Here is a 23,254-nt window from a genome sequence, read left to right as displayed (position 1 = left end):
AGCAACTTCTCTGGGTTGGGGTGGGATAAACCTTCTAGGAGAGGTCCATTTTCTGTGACATTTTATAACCCCATAATTCTAAGCAAGAGTTCCATTTCTTAAGAAAATAAAAGACATACATACCCTTCAGTGAATGTAAACAGTTTTATTTAGAAACAGATAGGTACCTGTTTGCATTATAGAATATAAAACTTGGTTTACACTCTATAAAAAATAATAACCAGTATCCAAATTCAAGACAGCTAGCATTCACAGAACACACAATGTGGGTGTGTAGCTACTGTTCACCAGCCTCAGGCTTGATTCAAACCAAAAAAAAAAAAAAATCCAGGAGGGTCATTAGAGATTAGAGTACAAATGCTTATTGATGAGCACCCAGCATCCAGAAATTGCTATCTTAGCAGATGGAGGTTTGCTTTCTAGGTGCATGACTTTAACGTGAGGCCTGGGTTCTCTGCACCTAGTGACCTGCGAGGCTCTCCTGCCACACAATTTGTGCTGTGCCCTCTCCAAGCCAGGGTTGGTGGCATTATTAATCATTCCTGGTCTTCTTAACAATTCAAATGGGGAATCTGGAAGGCAGAGAATTCCCATTTTCTTATACTGGGGTTCAAAGAATGTATCCACTCTCAAGAGCAAAGGCCAGGGTGAAGTTACATATCTGGCTTTTTACCAGGCCAAGTAGCCCACCTGAACATGATTATGGAAGACCTAGGTTCAGATTATAATAATCACCCAGCACCACCTGAATGTATTATCCAGAAAGATATATGAAATAATAAAGGTTATATATATATATATATATGTCTTAGTAACCTGAGGGCTAAAAACTTGGAATACATAATTCTTCTCAAAAGAGGTCCATGTGTATGAAAGGGACCAAAAAAGGGCAGTTTCTTGTTATGTAAAATATAGGTGAGTTGGGAACAGAGGTGGTTTCTTCAGCTCTTTCTACAATGTCCCTCTCTTTGATAAGGATTGGCAATGTTGATCCATGATAAACATTTTTTGGCAGCGGGGAGATGGGGACATAGGGAAGGATGAGTCAAAGGCAGGAAGGGTGAGCGACGGTCCTCAAACCAAAGAGCCCTCTCATCTCTGAGCCTTAGCTCAGCCTCCTCAGCTGACAGAGAAACAGGCCTGGTAGATAAGTGGTTAGCATTCTGAGGTATGAGGATCCCTGGTAAATTCAGCAGCATGTGGTTTTCAGAAATCAGCCCACAAGGTAAGAACACTGCAACCAAGCCCCTAACTAATACTGCTATTGAACCACTGTCCAAAAGAGAAAGGGAAGAAAAAAATCCCCACCACAACAGGAGGTTCTAAGCTTTCATTTAAGGTGGTCCAAATCATCTACTTTCTCTTTATCTTAGGGTTTCTTAAGAGAATCCTCATTCAGTGACCATTTCTCTCATTAAAGGCACTTTCAATGACACGATTGGAAAGGAGCACATTTTGACAGCAGTGAAATCAAGATTAGTTCCTTGGAACACTTGGGGAATAGGAACTGAATGGGGCACTGACTGATTGAATAAAGACAGGCTTGAGCACTTCAATAGATGCACACCCAGAAAAAAGCATGTGCCCTAAGAACACTTGGATTTTTTCTTTAGTTTTCCAGCTGTTTCTATTTATATCTCTGTAAAGAGATCACACTCACTACTTGATTGATATTCAAGACACTGGCCCCAACTTTTCCCACCACAGCTGTGCTTGACAAAATTAGCAAACAGCTAGTCCCACAGGGAAGGGGGGGAAAAAAACGATGAATGAAATCAAGTCGATTCAAGCTTTCTTATAACACAGGGATCTGTCCTTGCCCAGATAATGCTAGGACCTGGACATGAAGCAACTGAATGGAATATGTGGCCCCTACTACTTATGAAATATACTTTTCAATAGGCAAGTTTAAGTGTTATCTCTCTAAATATAAATTGTGGGGAATATTTCTTCCCTTTTCTCTCTCCTGAACATTTCTTATTGATCTCAGGCTTAAACTTAAATCAAAATTATAAAAAATTACATGATAAGGGTTGAGAAAGAGTGAAGGGCTAATGTTTGCCTACAAGTGTGAGTTGAGGATGTTGATCCTTCATATCATACTCTCAACCAGAGAACAAATACAAAAATAAACACACATGTTATACATAATACAAAGTGTAAATCTACAAACACAAGTGTACTAATTAGAGTTGTTCCTCAGAAGCACGGTTTCCCTCCTGTCCCTCAGAGAGGAGGAGGAATGGGGACGGGATCATTTCTGTTACAACTTTTCATGTCTTAAAAAGTTTGTAATAACAGTCTCAGTAGCGCAATTTCATGTGAAACCAGAAGCTGTAAAAATAAATTATTTTGAAGAAATGTGGGTTCCTCTGTCTGCAGCTCAGAACTCATCATGTCGTACTAAGGCCTCACCAAAATCTGTGGCCTGGCTGCCCACAAATAAATCATACTTGTCAACAATCTCCTCCTTGGTAAGCTTGCCATCCTAAAAGCAGAAAGAACAGTGAACTGAGGCAAAATAAAAGTTCCCATTTCAAATTCAGAAACACTGCTATCATACAATAGGGGATCTAAGAATTGCCAAGATTTAAGATTCTAATTCCCACTAAATTAAATGTGAACTCAGTACTCATGGCCCATCCCCAACACACGCACACACGAAGAAAAAAGCAATTAATATATTTCCTTATCAAGAAAGCTAAAAGGATGAAAATAATACATCTGAATAGGTCAACGCCAGCGGTACGGGTTTATTTCTTGGGGAGAAAATGCTCCCTTTTCAGCAAAACGTGGGATACCTCCTAGATATCGGTAAGAGATAGTTAACAAGAGCCAGGAAAAATACTTCAAAGTCAATCAAGTCACTGTCTAACAGGGACAATGAAATCTGTTACTATCAAGCATAGTTTTCAACTCCAAAATGCCCTAGCTACCAATCAGATTCCAGACAGAACCCCTAATGGAGGTCCAGATCTTATCTCAAGAATTAGCCAGGCCAGATTCCCAAGGGATGACTACACGAGTTTCCTTTCCTCATGTCTCAGCACCTGGCTACTGAAGAGACTGAGCAAGAACGCAAAACAGACCGACCCTTAAAAAGGCTCAACGATAAGAAACTACATAAAAACCAAACATTAATCTAAACCAAAGAACATTCAGAATTCTAACCCCCCCATCTTTAGACTGATTTTCAGTCTGCTCTAGGACGACATTCTCTGAAAAAGGTGACAGGGCTCAGTAGTAACACCACTCTTTCAATGAACCAAATGCCTTCTGAGATAACTGGTCAAGGACTGATGCTGAAGCTCCAATACTTTGACCACCTGATGTGAAGAACTGACTCACTGGAAAAGACCCTGATGCTGGGAAAGACTGAAGGCAGGAGGAGAAGGAGACGACAGAGGATGAGATGGTTGGATGGCATCACTGACTTGATGGACGTTGAGTTTGGGCAAGCTCTGGGAGTTGATGATGGACAGGGAAGCCTGACGTGCTGCAGTCCACGAGGTCGCAAACAGTCAGATACAACTGAGCGACTGAACTGAATTATAATAGAGAAAAGCTGATTTATAAGCTACAACAAGCATGCTTGACTTAAGAATGAAATAATCAGCTTTGAGTAGGCAAAGTGAGCCTGTAAAAGGTAAAAGAACCAAGGAAATAACAACAAAAAGGCAAAGAAAATTTCTTGGGGTTCCAAAGATAGTGGATGAGGCACGCTGGGCACAGGCTATATCGAGAGGCTCTTGCTGAGCCTTAAATTCCTCCAACGCTAAGAACATTGGGCAAAGGGATTTCTAAAATGAGGGAGCATAGAGCTAGTGCTGCCCTGTAAGTTTCAGCTGCCAACTTTAGCTCCGTAGCAGACTTAGACTAATTAAAACCTTACACGCTCTATGTACGTTAATAGGAATTTTTTAAGCAATCCCCTAGAGACAGACTTGGACCATTGCTAGATTGCTTGGGCCTGGTCAGACCTACCTTGTTTTGGTCTGATTCATAGACCAGGTGCCTGGCTTCTGCCTCAGCATGGTCATAATCTGAGGGGAGGATCCAGTCTTTGGTCTCCTCCTTATCCATCTTTCCATCACGGTTCTTATCTCGAAACTCAACAAACTGTTCTCTCTCCGTCTTGACCCACTCTGGCTCATCAGCATTTCCGTCGTGGCTGTACATATCACCTGTGTGAACAGACATCCATACATAAGATGGCTATGTCTTCTCTCAAAGCTTGCCCCATGAAAATCTGATCTGACCTTTCTTCCTCACTCATTAGTCTGGAACCTCACAGAAGTTATAAGGGTATTTTAGGTTGGAGAGATGTTATGAAGTAAGGCATTTTCCTGATGATCTTGCAAAAAGAATATTTCAAGCTATTGCTCTTGAGTGATATGAGCAAAGAGAACTGTTTTAAAAAAAGGCAGAAACTGGGATTTTCAGGTGGTCCAGTGGTTAGGAGTCCATCTACCAACGTAGGGGACACGGGTTTGACCCCTGGTCCAGGAAGATCCCATGTGCTACTATGGGGGAACTAAGCCTGAGAGCCGAACTGCTGAAGCCCGCTTGCCTAGAGCCCGTGCTCTGCAGTGGGAGAGGCCACCACAGGCACTGCAACTAGAGCGGGCCTGCGTGCAGCAGCGAGGACTCAGCGCAGCCCTAAGCGTTTTTTAAAATGCAGAAACAAAGGCAGATGACTAGCGTCAAGAAAGGTAAAGACCAACTTTCATAAGACACCTATTCCCCGCGTTCCATTTCACTACAAGGCAGCTAATTAACCTGACCACTAGTTTTAGACAGATGTGGTTGTAAATCCTCAGGAAAACCTGAGAGATGTAACAAGTGTCTGTAAATGTGAACAGTCAAACTGTCTACAACCAATGCCTAAGTATACTTTATAATATATCTCTTAAAATGATGGGCATTGTCTTATGCTACTTTCCATCACATGAATTGTGAAACAATTTGGTCAACTACTTGGTAAGAGGCAGCTCCTTTTTTTAAAGCAATGGGAAAATCTTGCAATTATTTTTGAGGATAATAAAAATAACTTTAGGGACTTCCCTGGTGGTACAGTGGTTCAGATTCCATACTGTGGATGTAGGTTCAATCCCTGATTGGGGAACTAAGATTCCACACGCCAGCGGTGGCATGGTGGAAAAAAAAAGAAAAAAGCTGTACTTGAGAGAAACTGCCTTGAAGGTATAGCATCTAAAATAAACAACTGGGAATTCCCTGGCAGTCCAGTGGTTAGGACTCCACATTTTCCCTGCCAAGGGTGGGGTTTGATCCCTGGTTGGGGAACTAAGATCCCATAAACTGCATGGCATGGCCAAGAAAAGGACAAAAGGAAACAAATCAGAAAACCTCTACAGAAAATACAAACAGAATACAGTGAAAAGGAATGACGAAGAGGAACCAACAACTCCTGGTTGCTTACTCACCCGAGTGTCTCTCTTGTTCTGCTCCCTAGTTTCCCAATACCAGTCTAGGTTCCCTACAACTCCTCAGTGTCAATTCCATAGGGCATCTGGGATGCGCTATTCTAGTGCAGTCCACTACAGCAGCCACCGGCCACATCAGGCTATGAGGAAAGGAAATGTGGCTAGTCTAAACTGAGATGTGCTACAGTGTAAAATACACTTTTGAAGACTCGTGTGAAAAGAGAAAAAAAATAACCCTTCATAACGTGGAAATTATAGTATTTTGGAATGTTAGATTAAATAAAATACACATGTGAAGTAAATTCCATCTGTTTCTTTTCATTATTTTTGATGTGGCTAATAGAAAAGTTAAAATTACATTTGGGGCTCACATTCACATTTTGATTGGCCAGCGCTACTCAATACTTTATCATGACCCACTATTTCCCATGCTGGTCTGAGTTAATGATGTGCTAAGAGCTGACCCACGGGGCAGATTATTTTTATTGGTGGACATATCTTCCAACGTTTCCCAGCTTCTTCTAAGAAAAACAGACTAGAAACAGACTTACCGATATACTCTTCCAGATCAATGAAACCATCAGCATTCTTATCTATATCTTCCATAGTTTCCTAAACAGAAGAGAATACTTAGATCTCGTATCTGGATGAATTAGTTCAGGCAATTATTTAGGACAAGAAACTGTGCTTCATTAAAATAAACACACACGTATATATGTGTTTATGTATATATATTCAAGTATGGTTAAACCATAGGAAAGAGAGTAAGCAACAAAAGGAGAAAGTTTCCCCTGAGAATCCTCACTCTTACCCACCTGTACCACTATATCCTTCATGTAGTCATACTCCTCAGGGTGCAGAAAAGCTGTGAATTCCTCCTTTGTGGCAATGAGGTCTCCATCCTTGTCTGCCATTTTAAACCTCCGCTCATCTCTAACCATCATCTGTTTATAGTTAAATCCATCATCAGGGTCTGGATCATCTAGGAAACAAAAATTTAGGTCCAATCTTAAAAGACTTCTAGAAAACATGAAAATGTACGGAAATCAATTTCCAAGAACAATATACCTAGCATGGAAGAATTAACTTGGTTACTCAGGGAAAACTACAGCAGTATAAAGACATTCAGTTTTGGTGATCAAAGACTACAGAGTCAGGTCTGAACTGAATGTAAATTCAACATGGAACCCTGGCTCTTGGCCTATGTGATCCGTTACATAAATGCTTCACTGTTATCGATATCAAGGCTACTAGAGGGCTTCAGTTTTCTAGTTATATCCAAGGGGCAGCAGTGGCTCTAAAGTCACAGGGTCTGGGTTTGAATCCTAACTCTACTACTTCTTAGCCATGTGACCTTGGACAAATAACTTAAGTGTGCTTCAATTTACTCATCTGCAGAATACAGACAGTAATAGAGTTGGCCTCACAGGATTGTTACGATGTTAAACAAGCAAATAAATAGAAGTTAAGTGCCTCGAACACTGCTTGACACAGAGCTGGCTTTTAATACATGTTAACTATTGCTATGTTTATGAAACATTATTTAAACATTTATTAAACATTAGGCTCTCATTAGGAAGCCAGATATCAAAGGCCTTCTTTCTCATTATAGGCCATCTGGATTCAATACCAGAACAGCACCACTCTGAAAGGTCACATTTTAGTTTCTTTGGTTAATTCAGAAATATACCATGAGATACAAGTTCTGTTCACTACCCCCACTTCCTCCATTTTTATAAAATTCTAGAAAATGCAAACAAATCAAGTTACAGAAAACAGATCAGTGGATACCATGGGACAGGGCACAAGGAAGGTGAGGACTATAATGGGACCAAGGAAGCTTTTGGGGGTGATGGAAATATTTAATTACAGTGAGGGGCTCACTGATGCATACACATATGGCAAAACTCATCAACTGTGCATTTTAAATATGTGCAGTGCGATAAACTGTATGTCAATTATACTTCAACAAATCTGTTACAGAAGATAAATATTAGATTACAACCAAATTGAATTTGGACCTGTTAGGATGTTGAACTGCACAAGCAATAGTTATTGTGGCTCAGCTGGTAAAGAATCTGCCTGCAATGAGGGAGACCTGGGTTCGATTCCTTGATTGGGAAGATGCCCGGGAGAAGGTAAAGGCTACCCATGCCAGTATTCTGGCCTGGAGAATTCCATGGACTGTGCAGTCCTTGGGGTTGCAAAGAGTCGGACACGACTGAGTGACTTTCACTTCACTTCATAAGAATCTAGAAAAATGAACTTTAAATTGAAAAAAAGTGAAGGCGTTCATGGCAAAAAAGGGGGAAAAACAAAAACTTTTCCATCTGAGTTGCTCTATGGACCAAAATAAGATAGCATGTGAAGATATTTTGAAAAGTAAAAGTCACCACATTAAAGGTAAGAAATGACTGTTCCCAAAACATATTGATCAAATAAAAAAAGATACAGCACTAGTTTTTATTAACAAACAAACCCACAGGGCCCCTTACTAACACTACACTATTGAGTTTCGATATTGTAGTTCAATCTTTCCATACTTTAAGTATGGTCAAAAACAACAACAATAAACTACTGCTCTATTTTGAGTTGAGCAACTTGAAGCTTCATTCTTTGATGAGGGTCAAAATTCAGTAAGACAGTTTACTGATTAAACTGGGGCTCTGGGGACCCTATGTGTATACTCAAAGCCATAATAGATTAGAGACTGAGAATTTAAGGAAAATACTACCTCACTCAGATACTAAGTCATTTCTTCTAAACAAATAATCAGTACAAACTATGTAACATAAATAAGATAACAGAAGGCAACTTACATATTAAGAGTAGATTCTTAACTGAGAGCCCTTCTTTCCTTAGGTAAAACTTGGTGACTAGGATCACATACACATATATAAGGATGAAAGCTACAGAACTGTATTTGATGACTAAACTCGCATGCCTATCATCACTGCTCAGTGCCCTATCTATCCTAAGCACCAGTTTACTGGGCCAGCTGGCTTGCACACAGTGAAGGGTAGGCTCGTGATCTAGTTTTGGTTTTGGTATAGGCAGGACAGATCTTAGCATCTCATATTTTACTTGTGGCAGAGACGGGGTTAACGTCCCTTTTGTGGAAAGCAGATATTAAGACAGACCCTAATTAGAAGCTAAGATGATTTGTACCTTAACTCAACTGAGTCAAGAACACATTTTCACAAAAAACTCCTCAGCACTTTTGGAAGGCGCCTCCTTACCCCAGCATTGTCCACCCCTAGGCCGCCAGAGAAAGATGCCTTATAAAGACATTGTTTCTCTAGCCAGTGCTTCAGCTTATGCAGAGTTTCAAGTCAGTAGAAATACTCATTACATTGAATCACTGGCCCTGTGAGGTAACAAAGCTCTCAACAGATTTGTATGCACATAATCATAAAAAGAGTTTAAAACTCCTTCTGGACAGTAAGTACCTAGGTCTGAGCTGAGATTTATTAACACATCATTCTGTTGAGATCACCAATAGCCTAACCAGTGCTTTGTATTTATAATTAATCCCAAACACATCAGGAAGCTCTGGGTCTCAGCCAGAGAGCAAGAAGCATGGTTGTCTCTCTATCTGCACTGACTTTTTGATACACGTGTTCTTAATTGGGAGAAGGATATGTTTGGTTCTTGGCTAAGTGTCAAGCATGAGAGAGGTGGCCGCTCTTGTCTCAGGAATGAGAACAAGCCCCATACAGAAATAAAAATCTGTTCACCAGAAATGCATGCAGTCCTGTAATTAACATGGACAGCTGGTTCTCCAGTGGGGGAAACAGACCATCATACATTCATTGTCTGTTAGTCAGTGATGGAGAACGCCTGCTTTCACCCAGAAATTTATTTAATTTCCAGAGTAAAAATGCAAGAAATAACATTTATACATTCTTGTCTCATCTCAAACTGTGACCACGTACAAAAGAGGAATATCACTAACAAAAACACTCTAAGTCATCAACTTGGTAAGATCGCCACCTAGCATTTAACAGCAGGCAAGTGGAATAAGTAAAAGAAAATTACTAACAGGTGGCCCAAGCATACAAGCTACCAAATCAACAAAAAGCAATCAAAGTCACATTGATTTGCCTCGAAGCATTTGCAAAGCAGGCTAATAAACTCATGTGTCAGAGAAAACAAATGGGAAATACTCATTTCTAAACTTCAGTAAGCAGACATATTGAAATAGTTAAATTTCATCAAGGAAAGCCATTAGACTTGACCTTTATTTTAGCAAGGCAAGACAGTAATTTTCTTCCTATTCTCACCAGTTACAAAGAAATCTAATTTGGTTTAAATTTCAGGTCCAACGCTTCAATATGACCATGTCAAGAGACATCTCAAAGCCTCCTGCTTTGCACTGTTGGTACAATGCAGCCTTTTGAACGAGAATTTACTCCAAAAATGGTCTCTTTGAGGGATGACAGCAAGAAAAAAATGGGGAAATACATCTGAAATGCTAAAAGATGTAAAAGATGTCAGACCTTAGAAAACCAAAATAAAACAAATTTTTAAAAATACATAATATACAAATTCAAAATTAATAAAGTGAAGGAGAATCAGCACAGCATCAAACTATCTAAGATAAGTGTGATTTCTTCCTTTCCTTCACTGCTTGACCCATTTGTTTCTTTGACTCAAGACCATGGTCTCCACCAGGCTGACACCTTGCCCCTTACCCAGGTAAGTGCCATAAGTCACGTTTCTGTACTCATCCCAGGAGATTAAGCCGTCTTGATTCAAATCAAACTCCTGCCATTGGTTTTCAACATTGTCATATATGTATTTCTTCTGGGCGTGCTTAATCCAGGATTTCAGCTCCCCCTCCGTCACAAACCCATCTTTATCCGCGTCTATTTTATCTACAATCATTCTACAAGACAAAACAGTTACGTTTCAAGGTGCCGGCTCCACAAGGCTTTTTCCCCCAGAGAGTAGGGACCTACCTAAAACGTAGCCGTAGGTGGCATTTTTATACTCCTCCCAGGAAACGAGGCCGTCCTCATTGAGGTCATGCCCCTTCCACTGCCGCTCTACGTCCTCGTAAATCCAGCGCTTTTGTGCAAATTTAATCCAGTCTTTGAGCTCATCCACAGTGACAAACCCGTCCTTGTCGCCATCTATTTTACTTACAATCTTTCTGTAGAAAATGCAGAGAAATCCAGCAAGAAGTTAAAAGGACACAAAGCTCTGGACTTAGCCAGATGTGTGCTATGGCCACGGGTGTTGCCCAGGGCTAAAGGATGGAAATAAAAATTGTCTCCAAAACAAAACTGCCAGATGGGCAACTGAAAATTTTTCTCTTGAGTGCCTGTTGCTGGTCTGAAATGAGTCATCCAGATAAGACAAGCACAGTCCATGGATGGTATACTTGGAACCAAAAGCAAACTATGGACTATCCCTAAGAGGCAGGTCTCAGCCAGTGGTCAGAATTTTGGAGTGAATATCCTTTCCTATCTGGGTTCTTCACTCTTAGTATCAAACAACATGCAAATTTCTATATTTGTTCTTTATTGCTCTTAGAAGAATCTCTATTTCTGGGTAAATAATCACAACCACTGACTTGGTTTTCTAAAAATTCAAAAATTGTAACCAGATTTTAAAAAAAAAAAAAAAGCAGTTTTTTTAAAAACCAAAACGCCTTTGCTAAAAATATAAAGGTATCAAAAATAGTTCCAGGATCACTTATACCTGAAGTCAAGATTTTTCTTTTAAACCCCAAAATAGGTACAGAGACATAAGCATGCTTATACATTAAAAAAAAAAAAAAAGGCTAGCAGTTATTACAGACTATACTGAATTGGATTTTTACATATAACCACAAAAACAGAGAGCTCTGAAGAAGTAATGTGGTAAGAATGTACATCCTTGATTATGAGAATGTTAATAAGCTGAGAGGGTTAGGGTGCAGATGATAAACCACACTACAAGGCTAAAGAATGAATATACTTTGTGCTTCATAAGCTTCTTTCTTCCAGCAATGTCATACTAATAACAGACATTTTGAAAAGACTTAAGGACTTCAAAATATGTGCATGATATGAAGACTTCTGTTTAACAATGCAATTGCTTACTTATAGAAGCTAAGACTGCCTATGTAAAGTCACAAGAATTTTTTTTTTACAATTTTACACACCAATTATTTAATGGCCTAAGAGTAGTAATATTCACTGACTACATTTTTTAAGAGAGCCAGGAAAAGATCATGTAAACACCCCTTGGCCCTTTGTAGGGAGGATCAAGTCACAAGAACTTTAAATCAAAACTTCTAATGGAATTGACACAGTAGAAGTCCATTATGCACACTTATTTCATCACATGGAATATTTTAGAAAGAATTCAAGGGTCAAGAATTAATAAATAATTTTTCTACTGTTAAAAAAAAAACTTCTATTGGAACTGAAATCTTGGCATACCCCTATGCTCTGTTATTTGCAGGATTGAAAAAGACTGTCATTTGGTAGCTTATGTCGTTTCCCAATCTGTATTCTTATGAATACAACATTGGAAAGTGATTAGAATCAGAGAATATAAGAGACACAAATTCACCTTGATATTGATATGCTTTTAGCCATGATTATCTATTACTTAAATCCTATAATTAACAAGCATCTTCCTTCAGAGAATCTTACAGTTTTTACTCTAAAATATTTTTTTAAAAAGGTAAAACAGTAAGTAAATGTTAGTCACTCAGTTTTGTCTGACTCATTGCAACCCCATGGACTGTAGCTTGCCAGTCTCCTCCATCCATGGGATTCTCCAGTGGACTGTCATTCCCTTCTCCAGGGGATCTTCCCGACCCAAGGATCAAACCTGGGTCTCCTGCATTGCAGGCAGACTATGGTTTGAGCTACCAGGGAAGCCCCCTAAAATAGTAAGAAGTCACCTCAAATACCCTTCTGTATCTACATGGACACAGGACAAAAAATTTTTTGCAACTTGAATCTGTAGAATCTTGACAATACCAATAAATTAGCTTTTCTTACTTTTGGGGGGCTGTGCTGTGCAGCATGAGAGGTCTGAGTTCCCTGACCAGGAACAGAACCCATGCCCCCTGCACTGGAGTGCAGCATCTTAACCACTGGACCGCCAGGGAAGCCCCAACAGATTAAGTTTTACCTGTTCAAAAACCTCTACATTATCTATAATAGAATCCAGTTTGTCTGAAAGGCATTGGCTACCAAGAGTTCCACTGTACTGTTAAGAGAAAAAAGGCAATTCTCTTATTGCCAAAAGAAAATTTTAAACTATTATTAGTAGCCTAAAGAGAAGCATCACTTAGATTAAAAAGGCATATGACTCTTTTAAGATGGGCTTTTCCTAATGAAGTTGGCTGAATGCTATTCTATTCATCCCAACAGAAATATCCCAAATGGTTCAATTCAGACATTAGCAAACTTTTTCTGAAAAAGTCATAAATATTTTTCACTTTGTGGGCCACATATCATCTGTCACATATCTTAAAAACAACAGTAAAAATAACCATGCAACCATTTAAAAATAAAAAAGCTATCCTTATCTTTCTAGTTAACCAGCCTACAGGCAGTTGTCAAAGTACACTGGAAGTGGGCACGGCCTATTTTTGGCATGAAGCTCTAAACTCTGATCTTTAAAAGCCCATGTTAATTTATAAAGCTAATGGTATTGTATTTCTATGACACTGGAGAACCCTACAAACGCATGATGCCACTAAATAAGCATTTACTCTAGGACAGACACAATGCACTAAGTGGATATTATGTCATTTCTAAGAGGTGACATATGCCTCTACATTTCAAAAGGCGTAAAGCCAAATCCTTTGGCTTTTTAAGAACCTTGGTCAATAAAAGGATTCCAGGAGGGTTCAAAATATTCCAGAAATTTTCAGCATGCAAAATTTTACATATATTCATATACTTGCACTTTAGCTTTCATTAGACTGCCAAAGGGATTGGGCCTGTGACCCAAAAAAGGATGATCAACCACTCTACTTCATTTCTATATCAAAATAAGTGAAAATTTTACTAAGGCCCACCACCTCAAATTGGATAAATCATCATGTGAAGGACACATAAATGAAAATTAAGTATATTTAGACTGCTTAGGGGTGAGGTAAGGTTGAAAATACACAAGGAAAAAATGTTCTATTTGATTATTCATAAGAAAAAGAAACTAAAACCTGAATGTTAAAATTGTTTTTAAGTGCTTCCTGTAGCTTTTTAGATATTATTACTAAAGATTTAAAAATAGTAGTGAATTTTTGCAACTAGAGGTATAAACAATGATCTTATTTCCTAATAATTACTGGCCTCCTAGATAGATGGAAAGGGGAAACTGTCGTACCCAACCTCTCGTGTACAGTCACATACCAATGTTCAAAAATGCCATAGTAAGCTAATTTAAAAGAAAAAAAAGTTCACTTGGAATTCTTGCTTTCAACAGTATATCACCTTAATGGGCTATTTGTTATTATCTCCACATGTGGGAGAAGCAAACCGGACTTGGTTCATTCACACATTCCAGGAAAAACATCATTTTACCCATCTTATTCTTATCAAATATGGAGTCTGTGCACATGCTGAACTTTTGATATTTACTGAGGACTAAAAGAAATGTTTTTTTGTCTACTGAAGGCTGTTAGCAGAGCAATTCCAATACCTTCTCAGGGCCAGAACACTGACTGACACCAAGCCTAGAGGCCCTTTGTTATTTGACAGTAATTCTGCAGAGATGTGTGCAGACCAAAATCTAGGCTGGACATGCATGTTATTAACAGGCAAGACATGAAGACTGAGAACACCCTCATGCACCCCTATTTTCAGCTTGGAATGTTAGCACAGTTAGGAGATTAAAAGTGAGCACAGTCCTTCAAAGTTAAAACACAACCTAATAGAAGACTCTCTTGGATGCGCTTGTTTTCTCTATTTTCAATGTTTTGGGGAAGTTTCTCATTCTACACGGCAAAATCTTTTGATTATTTCTGTCAGTGTTTAAGAATACTGTATCCTTCAGTTGGCAGATAACTCACTGAAAGAATAAATTTATTTTAAAGTACCACTCAAAGCAAACCCAAAATGTCTTCTAATCACAGCACTATCCGTGGGGAAAATATTTCTGGAAATCACCTATGGGGTATAACTTTTCCAACAACTCTGTTAAATTTAGTTCAGAAAGCTACACAGATGGCCACTATTCATTGAGGAGAAAATGTTCACCAATTAACCTGCATTTCCTTAAAAAGCAAGCCTTTGAAAGAATTAAAAAAGACATTCTCAGACCCTCGGAAATAATCAGCTGGAATTCTACCCCATCAACTATTTAGGTAAAAAGATGCCTTCAGAGACAGCTACAGAACCTGACTATGGCCCAGCTGTTTACTGCAAGAGCCAACGCATACTCTGACATTAAGAGCACAGCTTAATACAACCTTGTGAAAGCCAAGGTTGATTTGGTTTTGCTTTTAATTAAGCAAATACCTGAGAATGAACCAAAGAGGGTGAAGGACATCCTTGGAAATCATAAACTACAGAAATTAGTCAGTCCAGGGGTCTAATTTGCAGTTTATTATCCACTCAAAGACTTGGCATGGTCAACAACAAAGAGGTCACAGACTGTTTTTAAAAGTTAAAAGCAACAGTGTTGAGAAAATTCCCATGTGATGTTCCTTTGGGATCAAGATGATGTGGTTTAAGCTGAGTCCTACAGTATCTGGCACTTTAATGCATAAATGACTTTGTTTTGTAGAATGAGGTAAAAACTGTCATTCAATGGAGAAATGAGGAAAGAGATTAAATTTTAGCGGTAGCAATTCTGTGGTTAGCTTTCAGCAGATGTAGTTCAGTACAGCTTTACTGGGTGACTGAGATAGAAGAGAAAAAAAAGAATGAGTTGATTTATAAAGAAAGGTCATTATTCTAACTAGCCCCCTGAGAGCTGGCACCTTACCCAAGTCTTTCCTTGCTCTCTTCTGGCGTTAGCTGATCAAAGGTTTTTGCTTCTTCAGCACCCAAGAAGGCGTCGTGGTCATAATCAAAACTTTGAGCATCATTGTGAACTTTGTCACTGAGCTGAGGCTCATGGTGTACACGGTCCTTCTTTTCTGTGGGCTTGCTCAAGGCAAAGGCCGTGCACAGGGACAGGCACATAAGAAACTGTCGCAGGTCCATGATAATCAGATCTTAAAGAAAAAAGAAAAGTAGTTCACTCAGCATGCTTAAGAATTAAACAGGAGATTAAAAGCTCAGACCCAGTAAAATTATCAATTTGACATTATCCTAAATACAATTATTTAACCCATAAAAAAGTATGCTAGAATATGAGACTTTCTAGTTTTACTCGGAGAAATTTTCACCACTTTCCTTCATCTGATTGTAGGCTGACAGGGAATTATAGGAACAAGGAATTACAAGGAACATCCATCTTATAAGTAGTCTCCCTTTATGCAGACACAGAAAACGAACCTACGGACACGGAGGGGACGTGACTGAGCGCGCATGCATGCACATGCTTCTGAAAGCTTATCAGTGTTTTTGCATGCTATTCCATCAAAACACCCAAATTCATATACAAAGATGCTCTAATCGATGATGATATTTTATGGTTAAAAAATGAAAAATGAACTAAATCAAAGAATTAGTAAATACGTATTAAACCACCACTACCACCACAAAGTAGGTATAGTGACTGTCACATTCCAGCAAAGTCTATGAAAACAACAAAAGCGTGTTGCAAAACAATGTCAAGATCTCATTCATAGAAAAAGCAAACATCAACTAACCTCTCCAGGTTGCTTATATTTGTATAAAATATATATATGCACGAAAAATGGTGTGGAAGGATAAACATCTATCTATAAATAGCAACAACGCCCTAGGCTGAAGAAGAGATGGCAGTGGGGTGGTGAGGCTGGGATGGAGTAAATTTTAATACTGTGCTCTATTGTGCTATCTTCCTTTTTCTAAACGAGTACATTACCTTTTTGTGTGTACTTTTTAAACAATATGATAAAAATTATTTTCATTGTTAGGTAGCATACATTTTCAAGCCACTTCTCCCGACTGGAAAAGGAGACATATTTATTCTTAAGGAAAAAACACATAATTATTCCTAAGACACAAATGCTATTTTTCAAGTAAAATAACACTGCCCAAGGAGAAAAACACTCCAGGCTACTTCAATAATTGAACTAATCAATCAGATCAGTGGAACAGTAGAGAGAAAATTAGATTTAGTGGCTCTCTCAAACGTCACAGTGAGTATCTATTTTAGGACAAAATGAAACTTTCACTGCAAACTACAAATAATTCTTTAGATAAATAAAATTCTTTAGAGATAAGGAATGAGTTTTATCCTGTTATTCTGTGACATATTCAAATGATAGCTATGATATTAAAGGCTTACAGAATCAAGTAAAAATCAAGAGTCATAGTATCTTCCTTACGCCTATTAACAAAGTGACCTCACATTTAGGAAAATTTTATTAATTACTAATTACATCCCCAAAATAACAGCCTACCAACTCTTGCATAATACCGTGACAGCTTTTGCAAACCGCCATTGTTATAATATAAATTAATGCTTAAACCTGGGAACACTATCAGGGCCTGGGAGGGATACTGTGTAAAGTTTTGCTACTGTGTAACATACAGAAATGTAACAGATTGACTCACTGGGATTTAGAGGGAAAACTATTTAAGATTGAGACTTAACATCTTGATACAGTGATAAAAGAAGAAGGTCAGCATAAAAGCCAAGTGATTCAGCTTTATCATTTATCCATTTCTCTATCCTTTCCCTTCACAATTAAACTCAATCCTGCCCCTCTACAGGTTCCTTCATTCTGTCAATCAATACTTCTCAGGTCTTCTTAATCCAAAATCAGTCTTTCTCACACCGCATATTACTTCAAGCGTGCTCTTCCCTGTTCCTTCACTCACACGGTGTCCAGAAACTCGTCTCTGTTTCCAAACCACCTACTGTCTCCCTGCAATCTGGGTTTCTACCGACTACTGAAAGTACCTAAAAACATCACCAAGGACTACCTACCAGACAAAGCAATGGTTTCACCTTCATCTCTCTGCAGTGGGCAATGAAAAATCTGTACTTTAGTAGATATTTAAAAATATACTTTTCATGCCCACGTATATCAACTCCTGGCTGTTCGTGCTTGTGCTTAGTAGAGAGTTTGACTCTGCCAGTAATGTTTGACTCTCATGGACTATAGCCCACCAGGCTCCTCTGTCCACGGAATTTCCCAGGCAAGAATAATGGAATGGGTTGCCATTTCCTCCTCCAGGGGATCTTCCCAAATCAGGGACTGAACCTGTGTCTCTTCCGTCTCAGGCATTGGCAGGTGGGTTTGTTACCACTAGTGCCACCGAGGAAGCCCCCTTGGCTGTTAGAAACTTTCAACAAAAGGGCTCTTGTTTTATGAATACAGACACTAAAAAAGACTACCAAATGTATTTTAATCCATACATATAAAAATGTCCATTAGAAACAAAGGGTATCTCCCAAGACAAAGGACATATAATGTGGAAAGATGTGAAGAAAGTATAGAACAACTTATACAAGGCTCGTGAGGAACTACATCAGCACAGTTATTTCTGAAGCATCTTTCTCTTTTCAACCAAACTGAAACCAAGTAATAGAAAGCTAACAGACCCTTTTTTCTCCATCACGATAGCTTGCTTGTATGGCTTTTTACTGCATGATCTAGATGGGCCTGACCAGAGGTTTATCAATTTTGTCTACCCTTTCAAAGAATAGGGAAACAAAAAAAGGCTTTTGGTTTTTTCTATTTTTGAATCTCTACTGCCTCTGATCTTTATTATATCCTTCCTTTTGCTGACTCTACCCATCCTCCCTGGTAGCTCAGATGGTAAAGAAGCATCTGCTTGCAATGCGGGAGACACAGGTTCAATCCCTGGGTCAGGGAAGATCCCCTGGAGAAGGGAATGGCAATCCACTTCAGTATACTTGCCTGGAGAATCCCAAGGACAGACCATGCGGTTGCAAAGAGTCAGACACGACAGAGCGACTAACACTTTCTTTCTTTGCTGACTTTAGCTTTTGTTTTCTTCTAATTTATCTTAGGTGGTAGGTTAGGTTGTTTCAGATTTTTCTTGTTTTTTCTTTTCTGAGAAAGGACTGTAGACATGATCTAAAGGTAAATCAATGGTTGTGAAAAATTCATCTTCCCACTTCCCTTTTTCAAATGACTCATAAGTTTCTCTCATTCAAATTCGGCCCCTCCCTCACCAAGGGTAACATTTAATTGTTGATACTGTTCAGTTGCTAAGTCATGTCTGACTGCATCTAATTTTTTTCTTAAAAGAAAAACAAAACCAGACAACTAGACCTGCACTGTCCAGGATGAGAGCTACATGTGGCTACCAAACACTTGAAACATGGCTAGTGTGAATTAAGGATGTGGTATGTTATACTTTATGATAAAAGAATGGTACTTTTGTATGTACTGGATTAAATAAATTATTTAAATTAATTTCACACGCTTTATTAACAAATGTTCAGTCGCTGAGTCATGTCTGACTCTTTGTGACCCTATGGACTGTAGCCTACCAGGCTCCTCTGTCCACGGGATTTTCCAGGCAGCAATACTGGAGTAGGTTACCATTTCCTCCTCCAGAGGAATCTTTCCAACCCAGGGATGGAACCCACGTCTCTTGCATTGGCAGGCAGATTCTTTACCGCTATGCCACCTGGGAAGCCCCTTGTTTTAAATATTCACTTAAAAAAAAAAAATTCCCCCTCCCCGCCCCCCACAAGCAGGAATCTGACTGGGGACTGAACTCATGCCCCCTGGCAGTGGAAGTGCAGAATCGTAATCACCGGACCACCAGGGAAGTCCCTCACCTGTAAATTTAAGATTACATATGTGGCTTGTATTATATTTCTATTTCATTGTGCCATGTTAGAGACATAAATAAAGGGCTAGAACAGAAAACGTATCAAGTTACTACCATACTTTTCCACTATGTCAGCCATAATGGTTTCCTACAAAGTTATTTTCATGACTTGTTCCAGTAAATTTATAAGGAGAGAGAGGCAATAGCATAAACTTGAATTTCTTTCAGTAACAATGATAGCCTTAAGAATCAGTTTTACCCATTCAAAAAAATATTTGGAAGCTTTAAATTCTTGCCATTTCTCATTTTCTTCCCAGTCATTTTTAATAAAAATGCGCTGGTCATAGAACAGTTAAAATTAAGTTGATTCAGGGAAATTTAGAGGTTTGGATTAAATTCAGCTTCTCAAGAACATTAACAATGAGTGACCCCACAGTTATTCTAGTTAACCAAAGACCCATTGCTCAGTGTTAACAGTGGGAAAAATGGGCGTGGTGGTAAAATTCCAGATCTGTGACTTGGATAAGGGGGGGGAGAGGGGGGGAGGCATTCCTCTATAGTGCAGCAAAATCGGAATCTCAATGCTTAAGTGTCTACTTCAATTGGGAATTGAGGGCAAGAGTCTGATAGTAATTTAACAATACTAAAGTTCTTGTTATAAGGTCTAGGAATTAAAGCCACCTGGGGATCTACCTGACATTCTTCACTTCCAGACTTTAGTACCACCAATGGATCATACTAAGGTAATAACTTCACCCTTCATGATTTGATGAGAGTTATAATAATGACAAACCATTTATTCAGCATTTCTCTAGCAATCAATGGAACAAACTGTTCATTAATACATTCTAATTAAATCATTTGTGTGACTGAGGGTATACATTTATAAGCTAGCCAAGTATATAAAAGTGCAAAATTTGGCTGTAGGAGAAAAGCTTTGAAATGGCTACTACTTAGGTTTCATTAATTCTATAACCAAAGCAACCCAGTGCAAACTTAAAATTTTTCTTGCTGCAGAGTAAAAAAAATTTCCTTAAAAAATAAATTCAAGAAACCCTGGGAGAATGAAGGTTTCCTTTTGGCTGATGAAACTTCAATAAATTATTAACTGCCAAAGGAAAGCTATGTAAAATGTAGGGGCAGGAGTTTTGGTTTCTAGTTGTAATTTTGCTGTGCATATGTAACAGGTACAAAATTCTTGGGAATTTGGTAGTTATTTTAGCTCAACCTTCCTTTAGTGCCAGATGTAAAAAAACAATTTAAAATCCTAGATGAAACGACCTATCTACTATGATCACTCCAGCTTCAAGTGGTCTGTATATATTCCTCTAAAGAACTTTATAGAACTTGTTTGTACCACTCCACAATAATGATCATAGGTTATCTCAAGTTGTCTCCTTAGCTCCTCTATAGATGTACTTTAGGAAGGCAGGGGTCTCAGCTAAATATAAATTAATACTCATCTATAATCCCTGCAGTCCATGGGGTTGCTAAGAGTCGGACATGACTGAGCGACTTCACTTTCACTTTTCTTCACTGGAGAAGGAAATGGCAACCCACTCCAGTGTTCTTGCCTGGAGAATCCCAGGGACAGGGGAGCCTGGTGGGCTGCCGTCTATGGGGTCGCACAGGGTCTGACATGGTCGCACACGACTGAAGCGACTTAGCAGCAGCATAATCCCTAACGGACTTCCCTGTGGCTCAGTAGTGAAGAATCTGCCTGCCGATGGAGGAGTTGCTGGTTTGATCCCTGCGTCAGGAAGATTCCTTGCAGAAGGAAAGGGCAACCCACTCTAGAATTCTTGAGTGGAAAATTCCAAGGACAGAGGATCCTGGTGGGATACAGCCCATAGAGTTGAAAAGAGTCAGACATGACTGACTGAGCATCCATCCTCCTAGTCTCTAACACTGTGTCTTGTGCTTTTTGTATAGTAACACATTTTCTTGCATTAGTTGGACTGTACTTGGCAACAATATAGCTCCTGCCTGCCACCAGTGCTCCCCATCCCCCAGTTCCCCTTACTGGATCTGGTCATCAGCCAGCAACAAAAAAAGTGCTATTTCAGCTGTCTTAACTCTAATACATAAATTACAACATCAACAACAACCATATTTAAGAGTTCATAGAAAGACTGAAACTAGGATCTTATGGCCTAGCACGCATCTCCAGTAGCTATTCCTGGCTACCCCTCTGTGCTTCCAACACCGCTGGCACAACCAGAGGAAATGCATGTGCCACACACAGAGGAAAACGTGTGTTAAAATCAAAGAACTGATCTCTCATACTGATGCAATATACAGAAAATGCCCTAAATATCTTTTGACAGATCACTGGATAAATGTAGGCAAGTGATTACATTAACAGTGATGATTATAAGTTTACTAGCCATTCAGGCATACTCGATCATTCTTTGTTAGCTCGTGTTTCTCCTAGTGATTCTCAAAACAGTCCTGCTGGATATCCCTGAATCCCTGTAAATCTCAGATTTAGGCCAAGATACACAAACTCATCTTCGCTCCACACAAACACAATTTGCAGGTTATGTGTGGAGCCGCAATAGTACTAGATATACATAAATTCTTCAGCGATGACCATCGTTTGGTCCTTGGTTAACTAAATCTATCAAACGAGGTCAAACGTGCATGTGCCTTGTGTCAAGTTCCATTCTATAGCAAAAAAATAAACTTATACTCAGAAATCCTATGGTTCTCTACCTCTCAGCTACAAAAACAAATCATAAAAAACCTTATTTCCAACTCATGCGTATTTTATGGTTCATGCCAGGAAGTGACTGCAATTCAATTCTCAAGGACATTATTCTGGGACTTTATACACTTAGGACTTCAGATCAAAACTCCTACTAAAGTTTTAGCAGGGGATCCAGGGAGCTTTTTGCCTTGAAGCAAAAGCACCTTTTGGAACTGAAAATCACTCGACTCGATCAGGGCAGCTGTAGGGAATTAAGTTTACTTATGAACCCAGCATGCTAAAAATCAGAACTAGAATCTGGGTCTAGAAGCAACAAAACCATGTAATAATACAGTATCTTATTGGAGTTTTTTAAAACTATTTTCCATCGCTGACCGAGGCATGCAGCCAAACATGCTACAGATATTCGTCTTTTCTTTAAAATTATAGACAACTTTCTTTAAAAAAGCACATAAGGTCTGCATGCTTTCTTCCCCCCTCGTTTCTACACCCTCCAAGTCAGCGAACACGACTTTCTTGGCAGATGCAGATGTCCTCTCGGGATGTGGCCTTGGGGCGGAGCTGGCGGACACAAGCAGGCCCAAGCGTGGGAAGTGGCACGGAGCTGTAACAATAACGCTATCTGACTGCTCTCCGACCTTCAGGAGACAAACAAGCGTGACCCTTTAGGATGAGAGACCTGGTGACTGGTGGGGCCCACAGCCAGAGGACGTGGCAAGCAAGGAACAAAACAGTACCCCCACAAGATGCAGAGCGGGGAGCCGGAGCTCTCAGGGCCCCAGGCCCCTTCCCAGAGCGCGCGGGAAGGCGAGCGGCGGCCTCCAATCCAGGCTGCACGCCGAGGGCCGGGCAGTCACGAGCAGTGTCAGGCCCCAGAACCACAAGAGGACAGAAACGGGGACCCTGAGCCAAAGAAGCCCTGCCGCGCCGAGAGCGAGGCCCAGAAGACAGAAAGAAAGTGAAAAGGGAGGCGGCGGCGGCGGAGGTACTGTGCACCGTGGTACCTACCTCTCTCCGTCGCACCCACTGCCCAGGCTGCCGCTGCCGCCGCTCTCCCACCGGCTTAGCTCTGGCGCGCAAGCCCCGCCCAGCCGGAAGCGGCTCCGCGCCCCGCCGCTGTCCTCCACGACGGCAGCCTCCAGACCAATCATCAGCCAGCCCGCCGCCTACGCGCAGCTTCCTCGGGCAGCCATTGGCCCCACGGTTGCGTAGTAGGGATTGGCTGGAAAGCGCCACGT

General features: G+C 39.9%; 1 protein-coding gene across 2 annotated transcripts; it reads right to left on the bottom strand.

Annotated features, from left to right (window-relative positions):
* Positions 1–130: 130 nt before the first annotated feature.
* On the bottom strand, positions 131–23,141 carry CALU (calumenin). 2 transcript variants are annotated; one of them, XM_069588320.1, is made up of 7 exons: positions 23,025–23,141; positions 15,384–15,615; positions 10,139–10,332; positions 6,260–6,426; positions 5,996–6,056; positions 3,985–4,184; positions 131–2,488 (listed from the first exon to the last, which is right to left on the bottom strand). In XM_069588320.1, exons 2-7 carry the CDS (start codon positions 15,602–15,604, stop codon positions 2,384–2,386), a joined length of 948 nt encoding a protein of 315 aa, XP_069444421.1. In that variant the 5' UTR covers positions 15,605–15,615; positions 23,025–23,141; the 3' UTR covers positions 131–2,383. The 2 variants fall into 2 exon arrangements, with proteins under 2 accessions (XP_069444421.1, XP_069444420.1); XM_069588319.1 differs by lacking the exon at positions 10,139–10,332 and adding an exon at positions 10,406–10,599 and having other exon boundaries at positions 23,025–23,134.
* Positions 23,142–23,254: the final 113 nt, after the last annotated feature.

This window comes from Ovis canadensis, chromosome 4 (genome assembly GCF_042477335.2).
Source record: "Ovis canadensis isolate MfBH-ARS-UI-01 breed Bighorn chromosome 4, ARS-UI_OviCan_v2, whole genome shotgun sequence".
NCBI lineage: Eukaryota > Metazoa > Chordata > Mammalia > Artiodactyla > Bovidae > Ovis > Ovis canadensis.
The sequence above is the reverse complement of the archived record's forward strand: the minus strand, read 5'-3'. Positions and strand labels throughout refer to the sequence as shown.